Source organism: Vipera berus (genome assembly GCF_964194415.1).
Source record: "Vipera berus genome assembly, chromosome: 6".
In the NCBI taxonomy this organism is placed as follows: Eukaryota; Metazoa; Chordata; class Lepidosauria; order Squamata; family Viperidae; genus Vipera; species Vipera berus.
This window is the reverse complement of record NC_138208.1, coordinates 9448493-9457280: the sequence shown is the minus strand read 5'-3', so window position 1 is coordinate 9457280 and position 8788 is coordinate 9448493. Positions and strand designations below refer to the sequence as shown.

The following is an 8788-nucleotide window of genomic DNA, read 5'->3' as shown; positions in this document are numbered from 1 at the left end:
CCCTGCCTTTCTCATGATGTGCTCTGCATATAAGTTAAATAGGCAGGGCGACAGTATACAGCCTTGCCGGACTCCTTTCCCAATTTTGAACCAATCAGTGGTTCCGTGTCCAGTTCTCACTGTTGCTTCTTGACCCGCATATAGGTTTCTCAAGAGACAAATAAGATGGTCTGGTACTCCCATCTCTTTAAGAACTTGCCACAGTTTGTTATGATCCACACAATCAAAGGCTTTAGCATAGTCAATGAAGCAGAAGTAGATGTTTTTCTGGAACTCCCTAGCTTTCTCCATGATCCAGCGTATGTTGGCAATTTGATCTCTAGTTCCTCTGCCTCTTCGAAATCCTGCCTGCACTTCTGGTAGTTCTCGATCCACATACTGCTGAAGTCTAGCTTGTAGGATTTTAAGCATGACTTTACTAGCATGAGAAATGAGTGCAATGGTGCGATAGTTTGAACATTCTTTGGCACTGCCTTTCTTTGGAATTGGAATGTAAACTGATCTTTTCCAATCCTGTGGCCATTGTTGAGTTTTCCAAATTTGCTGGCAAATTGAGTGTAGCACTTTTACTGCATTGTCTTTTAAGATTTTGAATAGCTCAGCTGGAATACTGTCACTTCCACTAGCTTTGTTGTTGATCAGCTTTTCTAAGGCCCACTTCACTTCACATTCTAGGATGTCTGGCTCGAGGTCAGTGACCACCTCATTGTGATTATCAGGGACGTTAAGCTCATTCTTGTATAGTTCTTCTGTGTAATTTTGCCACCTCTTCTTAATCTCTTCTGCCTCTGTTAGGTCCCTGCCATTTTGGTCCTTTATCATGCCCATTTTTGCATTAAACGTTCCCTTCATTCCTCCAATTTTCTTGAAAAGATCTCTGGTCCTCCCTATTCTATTATTTTCTTCTATTTCTTTGCACTGTTCATTTAAGAAGGCATTCTTATCTCTTCTAGCTATTCTCTGGAATTCTGCATTCAATTGGGTGTATCTTTCTTTTTCTCCCTTGCCTTTCGCTTCCCTCCTTTCCTCAGCTATTTGCAAAGCTTCCTCAGACAGCCATTTTGCTTTCTTGCATTTCTTTTTCTTTGGGATGGTTTTGGTTGCTACCTGTTGTACAATGTCGCGAACCTCTGTCCATAGTTCTTCAGGCACTCTGTCTATCAGATCTAATTCCTTAAATCTATTTGTCACCTCTACTGTATATTCAACAGGGATATGATTTAATTCATACCTGAGTGGCCTAGTGCTTTTCCCTACTTTCTTCAGTTTAAGCCTAAACTTTGCAAGGAGAAGCTCATGGTCTGAGCCACAGTCAGCTCCTGGTCTTGTTTTTACTGACTGTATAGAGCTTCTCCATCTTTGGCTGCAGAGCATATAGTCAATCTGATTTCTGTGTTGACCATCTGGTGATGTCCATGTGTAGAGCCGTCTCTTGGGTTGTTGGAAAAGAGTGTTTGCTATGACCATTGTATTCTCTTGACAGAATTCTATCAGCCTGTGCCCTGCTTCATTTTGCACTCCAAGGCCAAACTTGCCTGTTATTCCAGTTATCTTTTGGCTTCCTACTTTAGCATTCCAATCCCCCATGATGATAAGAACATCATTTCTTATCATCATCAAGCTTACATATAATGTAGCAAATTTATGAGAATATTTGTAACTCAGGGTTGAACAGAGTGCTTGGTGCTCTCTGAACTTGTTTGTTTTCTTGCAGGTGTTTTGTTGTCTAACTATGTAACATCGTCAGTGCAATTAATCAGTGCTGATGATGTTACCTAGTTGGGTCATGAAACGTCTGCAAGAAAACCACCAAGTTCAGAGAGCACCAAGGATCCCACAATCAACAATGTTTCAGGACCTTGGACAGATCTCTTAGAAAGCCTTGGGTTTCATTCTTATAGTAGGCAACCTTGGCTCTTTTATGACTCGTGGACTTCAACTCCCAGAATTCCTCAGCCAGCATAGCTGTCTCAGGAATTCTGGGAGTTGAAGTCCACGAGTCACAAAAGAGCCAAGGTTGCCTACCCCTGTTTATACCATGGGATTGACAAGTCCTTCCAAGCTCCATCACCCTTTTTGAATTATACAGAAGCCATGAGGATAAAACAGCATTTCATTCTATCTCAATGCTTTTTTACTGGACATTTTCCATTTATTAATGATGAGAGCCAGTTTGGCATAGTGGTTAAAAGCATCAGGCTAAAAAACCATAAGATTGGCATTCAAGTCCCATTTTAGGCACAAAGCTAGCTGAATGATCTTGGGCTAGTCACTCTCTCTTTCTCAGCCCACTTCTAAAAAAAAAAAAGCTGCCAAGAAAATCACAACGTTTGGGGCATCAGGAACCGGTTCTGTGGAGAGAGGTTTTTTTCACAGACCGGAGTGTACGTGGTTTTGTGTGCTGCCTGCATCCCACGGATGGGGCTTTGCTTGTTTGTGTGGACCGGTTGCTGGCATGCCACGGCCCGGTTCTAGTCCAAGGATCAGGGGATTGGGGATCCCCTGCTCCAGACAATTTATGAGAATTGTGCTCGATTGAACAGCAGAAAAAAAATTATGATAATCTAATCAGCCTGTACTTGGGAGTTGAAATCCACACACACTTCCAATTGCCAAGGTTGAGAAACACTGTTTTAGAGGGTTTAATTTAAGGCAGTTTCTTGTCATCTGTATTCTGTCTGCCCCATGCAGTATTTGGTTGCAAATACTGTAGTCTTTTTCCTTCTGAGTTATGGGTTTAGTCCCGACCCATCCTGTCCAATTTTATGTTAGGACTGGATCACACCTTTTGAAATCAACAGCCCAAAGTCACGCGTGCGTGACTGTCACCAAATTCTATTTCAAAAACCCAGTTATGAAAGCGGATTGACTTTTTTTTTAAAAGGAAAACAAAAGAAGATATCTGTTTAACAAAAAGAGAAGATTAGGTTGTTGTTTTTTCTTTTCCAAGGTGGGTTTTTTGGAAGTTAATCCTCAGATGTTTCTTGCATGATTGCCCCATTTTCTTGCTATCTCTCTGCATTTAACTCCTAGCCTTCCTTTCTGAAAATACCGCAGAAGCTGAGATGTGTTAGTATGGTAGCAAAAAATCCGAAGGAATCTGCTTGCACCTTTTCCAACTAACTTTATTTAAAAAAAGTCACCAGCTTTCCTGAGCTGCAACTTCTGCCTCTTAATGCAAGTCGGCAAAGATGCTACTAGACTCCTTCTGACTTTCTTAAAGGGATGTCATAATGATAATAGTAAAGTTGGAAGGGACCTTGGAGGTCATCTAGTCCAACCCCCTGCTCAGGCAGGAAACCCTATAGTACCATTTCAGACAAACGGCTGTCCAGTCTCTTCTTAAAATCTTCCAGTGTTGGAGCATTCACAGCTTCTGGAGGCAGGTGGTTCCACCGGTAAATTGTTCTAACTGTCAGGAAGTTTCTCCTTAGTTCTAGGTTGCTTCTCTCCTTGATTAGTTTCCATCCGTTGCTTCTTGTCCTGCCTTCGGGCGCTTTGGAGAATAGCTTGCCTCCCTCTTCTTTGTGGCAGCCCCTGAGATACTGGAACACGGCTATCCTGTCACCCCCTTGTCCTTCTCTTCATTAAACTAGACATACCCAATTCCAGCAACCGTTCCTGATATGTTTTAGCCTCCAGTCCCATCATTAATTCATTAATGTCTTCATTAAGTCTCTTTCTTGACCATGCACATTCCTTCTAATTTCTTTCCTCCAAGTTTCCCCGTGCATCTGTCTGATGATCCTTTGCAACGTCCTTGTGGTTTTAGTCTGCTGCTAAAACTCAAGGAGGACGAGAAGCAACAGACAAGGAGCCATTTTGCAGCTCTGCTGGTCTTCTGCTTTGGGGCCCTTCCCTCTTCCTTTTCTTCTGCTCCAGAAGTCCTCAGCTTGAGGCAGAAACATGGCATAGCGCCCCTTCTTTTGCAACCCCTGCTGAACACTGACTAAAGAAACTTTCCCCCCCCCACACCCCCGTCTCTTGTTACCCGCTCCTCCCTCCCTTGCAGAGAAGGGTCCCCATTGGTCAAATCGGAGCCATTGACCACCTCTCCAAATCAGCTTCTTGCCAATCGGGTCCTGCCTGTCCCAGGCATCTTGTTTCATAAACTTAGCCTCCCTTTAGGTCTGTGTGCTTTAAAAAAAGTTCCGAGGAAGCCTGGAGTATCCAGAGCTCAGCCCTCATCCATCATGGAGCGAGCAAACTTGCTGCTAAGTCTTCTCTTCCTTGGGCAGCAGTTGGGACCCAGCCTGGCTTGCCAGCTGCCCTCTGACTGGAGGCCACTTAGCGAGGGATGCCGAGCAGAACTGGCGGCCACTATTGTCTATGCCAAAGTCTTAGCTCTGCACCAGGATATGTACAGCATGTACAACTACTTGCCCTGGCAGTACGAAGCCATGGACGGAGGGCTGTTTTACTCCGCTGAGATCGAGATGCTGTGTGATCAAGCTTGGGGGAGCATGTTGGAAGTGCCAGCTGGGTCCCGGTTGAACCTCACCGGACTGGGCTACTTCTCCTGCCATTCCCACACGGTCATGCAAGATTATTCCTACTTCTTCTTTCTCAGGTGAGCCTGTCAGGCAGATTTGCCCATCCGGAAAAAGACGAGACGTTGCCCTAGAGTAAAATACTGTCTGTGGATTTCGTGCTGAAGTTGTGCGCGCAGCTTGCCAGAGGCTTCCCAGTTCTTGGACCCCCCCATCCCCGTTGCTATAGAAAAAACTCCTAGTTTGGCTTGAAGGCTCTTTAGCAAGTTGAGGATGGAGGGCGGAGAGAAACCCCCTCCAACGGAACGTGACAGAGAGGGAGTTTTGCCTTCAGATTTCAAGGTCTGGTGTATGTTTTTGAGTACCAATAAAGGAGAAGATTGTAGTTCAGGGTTGAAATGAGGGGTCCTTGGTGCTCTCTGAGCTTGGTGGTTTTCTTACAGAAGTTTCATGACCCAACTAGGTAACATCATCAGTGCTTCTAGGGAAGGAGGTTTGCTAGGAGGGGGAGAAGGATTATTATTATTATTATTATTATTATTATTATTATTATTATTATTATTATTATTATTATTATTATTGTTGTTGTTGTTGTTGTTGTTGTTGTTGTTGTTGTTGTTGTTGTTGTTGTTGTTGTTCTTGTTCTTGTTCTTGTTGTTCTTGTTGTTCTTGTTGTTCTTGTTCTTGTTCTTGTTCTTGTTGTTCTTGTTGTTCTTGTTGTTGTTCTTGTTATGTGGTCCTTGGTGCTCTCTGAGCTTGGTGATTTTCTTGCAGATGTTTTATGACCCAACTAGGGTACATTATTAGTGCTAGAAGGGAGGGGGAGTTGCAGAGAGGAGGAGGAGGAGGAGGAGGAGGAGGAGAATTGTGTAATCCTTGGTGCTCTCTGAGCTTGGTGATTTTCTTGCAGATGTTTCATGACCCAGCAAGGGTACATTATTAGTGCTAGAAGGGAGGGGGAGTTGCAGAGAGGAGGAGGAGGAGGAGGAGGAGGAGGAGGGGGAGTTGCAGAGAGGAGGAGGAGGAGGAGGAGGAGAATGTGTAATCCTTGGTGCTCTCTGAGCTTGGTGATTTTCTTGCAGATGTTTCATGACCCAGCAAGGGTACATTATTAGTGCTAGAAGGGAGGGAGAGTTGCAGAGAGGAGGGGGATGATGATGAGGAGGAGGAGCAGAAGGAGAAGAAGAAGGATTATTATTATTGTGTAGTCCTTGGTGCTCTTTGAGCTTGGTAATATTCTTGCAGACATTTCATGACCCAACTAAGGTACATTATTAGTGCTAGAAGGGAGGAGGAGGAGGAGGAGGACTGTGGGGTCCTTGGTGCTCTCTGAGCTTGATGGTTTTCTTGCAGACATTTCATCACCCAAACTAAGTAACATCATCAGTGCTAGGTTTTTGAATGTTCCCCAAAGCAAACAGCCCTTTGGATGTTACAAAGTTAAAAGGACACACCAGGCGGAAAAACAATCTTCCGTACGTGCGCAGAGATAGATTTATGTAACTGAAGGGAAAATTTAAAAACGCAGCAAGTGCACAGATGTGCGGATGCACATACGTACCTGCCCTTGCAATCTGACCTGAGAAGGACTGTAATTCTATCAACTCTGGGTCTGTGGATTTTAACTTTGCTTACAGGATAAGAGGACGGACAGATGGCAGTTTAGGTGATGATCCTTAGAATTCCCACTTAAACTACAAAATAACCCTCTCCCATTGATGAGTTTTTTTTTTACTGGTGATTACACTTACATGCCAATTTCTAGTTGAGCAATGAGTGACTACAGAAGGATTTCCCTCAGTGTTTTTTTTATTGTTACGTTCATTTAGGAAGTGGGTTCGGTTGAACAATTGGACTGAGTTGGACTGAACTGCCCAAGGGTAAATCCTTCTCAGCCTAACACTCTGCATCTATTTACGACGATGTAAAACAGAGATGTTCAACTGTGGACATAAAACTCCTGGCTGAGGAAGACAAAGTCCCCAAAACTTAAAGTTGCCAAAGCTGGACACCTCTGGTTTAAACTGAAGCAAAGTTTAAGTTTAAACTCAAACTTTAAAAGTTCAAAGTTTAAAGCAAAGTTGGTCTAAAATGAAGCAAGGCACCAGAAGGCAAGACAGCCCGGAACTAAGGAGAGTGAGGACAATTAACCAGTGGAACAGCTTGCCACCAGAAGTTGTGGGTGCTTCATCACTGGAGGTTTTCAAGAAAAGACTGGACACCCACTTGTCTGGAATGGTATAGGGCAGGGGTGTCAAACTCAATTTCATTGAGGGCCGCATCAGCATTGCGGTTGCCCTCAGGGGGCCAGATGGGTGTGGCCTGGGTGGGCGTGGCTAGAGTGTGTATGGCCTACTGGGTGGGCGTGGCCAGCTCTACATCGTTGGCATCAAGGGTGCCTATGGGGGCCTGGGCAGGAGTGGGACAGATCTGAGGGTCTCTGGCAGAAGGAGGGTCTCTGGGCCAGGGCCAAGGCAGTGGGGGCCATTCCCTCACTGTTTCCAGGATGGCTTCGCGGGCCGCATGAAACCACTTCGCGGGCCGGATCTGGCCCCCGGGCCTTGTGTTTGACATGTCTGGTATAGGGTCTCCTGCTTGAGCAGGGGGTTGGACTAGAAGACCTCCAAGGTGCCTTCCAGCTCTGTTATGATTGAAAGAAGTTTAGAAGCCCTCTTATGTTTCTGTTAAATGTCTCTAGACATTCTCGATCATCCAGGTCATGGTTATCCCAAAGGTGCTTTTTTTTTTCCAAAAGGCAACTGGACTCTCTTGATTTTATTCTTTGAAAACATTTCACTTCTTGAAAACATTTCAGAACTGAAGAAGCTTCTTGGATGAGAAGTGAAATGTTTTCAAAGAAAAAAAAATCCAGTTTCCTTTGGGAAAAAAGCACCTTTGGGATTCCTCCTATTAGTTTCATAGGCATGGGGGCTAACCATTTGGAGCATTGTCATTCCAATATATCTGAAGGACAGCAGTCAGCTGGGAAAGGTTGCTATAAATCTTTCTCCGTTTAATTCCCTCCCAAGTTGAAGTTTTTTCAGCTGCCCGAATGCCACAGTTAGGGAAAAAAAAGCCAAGCATTTCACTCAAGTCTCTTGTGACAATCTTTGAGGGGCTCTGCCACAAGTGTTTGAACCTAGCAGAGTTTTTCTGTTATCCACACTCTCCTTGTTCTTTGGAAAGAGATTTTCAGAAAAAGTCTGGATGACCTTTCGAGTTTGAAAGCTAAGTCGGGCTAATAATTTGGATGGGAGACCACCAGGGAATCCCAGGAATGATGAAGTCATTCCATTTTGATGAAAAAGAACTCTTCAGTCTCATTAGGCATTTACCTAGATAAGGAGATGTGGGATCTCTGATTTTCTCAAATGATGTCCGGGAAATAGAAACAAATCAGGATGAGTGTTCTTCCCTGCCTCGTGTAATAAAGGGTGGATCAAGCCAGTTTCCGAGTTTAGGATTTGGCCATCAAGATGGCCAGGTGATCCCTACATAGAGTAGTCTTGGAAACTAATCAAGGAGAGAAGCAACCTGGAACTAAGGAGAAATTTCCCGGTGGTGAGGACAATTAACTGGTGGAACAACCTGCCTCCAGAAGCTGTGAATGCTCCAACACTGGAAGTTTTTAAAAAGAGACTGGACAGCCATTTGTCCGAAATGGTATAGGGTTTCCTGCCTGAGCAGGGGGTTGGACTAGATGACCTCCAAGGTCCCTTCCAACTTTATTGTTCTTATTATTATTATGAATAATAGTCTGAGCTTGGTTGTGCTAGCACCGATGATGTTACCTAGTTGGGTCATGAAACATCTGCAAGAAAACTGCCAAGCTCAGAGAGCACCAAAGACTTTCAAGTCCTCCTCCTCCTCCTCCTCCTCCTCCTCCTCCTCCTCCTCCTCCTCCACCAACAACAACCACCACCACCACCACCCTCAGAGAGCACCAAGAATACTTGTCCTGTTCCTCCTTCTCTCCTTCTTCCCCATTCTGCAAATGCCACTCTAACCCTGAGGATGTTACCTAGTTGGGTCATGAGACGTCTGCAAGAGAAACGCCACCCCCCCAAGCTCAGAGAGCAGCAAGGACCCCACAATTCAACCCTGAGCTACAAATATCCACTCCTATTGGTAATTAACAACACGTAAAATAAAGAAGGGGTGCGTTTTCAGACGCTGCACTATTTGAGTGAGATAACTCTGTGAGATATATAGAACAGCCTCTTTTTCAGGGTCACAGCTGTTATTAGTGTGACTAGCACAATGTGTATCCAGACCAAGGCTGGTGAGTTGAAGATCAG

The 8788-nt window shown here is 44.5% G+C and overlaps 1 protein-coding gene across 1 annotated transcript in view; it reads left to right on the top strand.

Annotated features, from left to right (window-relative positions):
- Positions 1-4193: 4193 nt before the first annotated feature.
- The window catches only part of CCDC3 (coiled-coil domain containing 3), a gene marked incomplete at its 5' end in the record, with an annotated part of 47333 nt that continues 42738 nt past the window's right edge, over positions 4194-8788 (top strand). The window contains one exon of the mRNA XM_081331248.1: positions 4194-4570. Coding sequence (XP_081187374.1) covers positions 4194-4570 — 377 coding nt within the window. The remainder of the gene's footprint in view (positions 4571-8788) is intronic.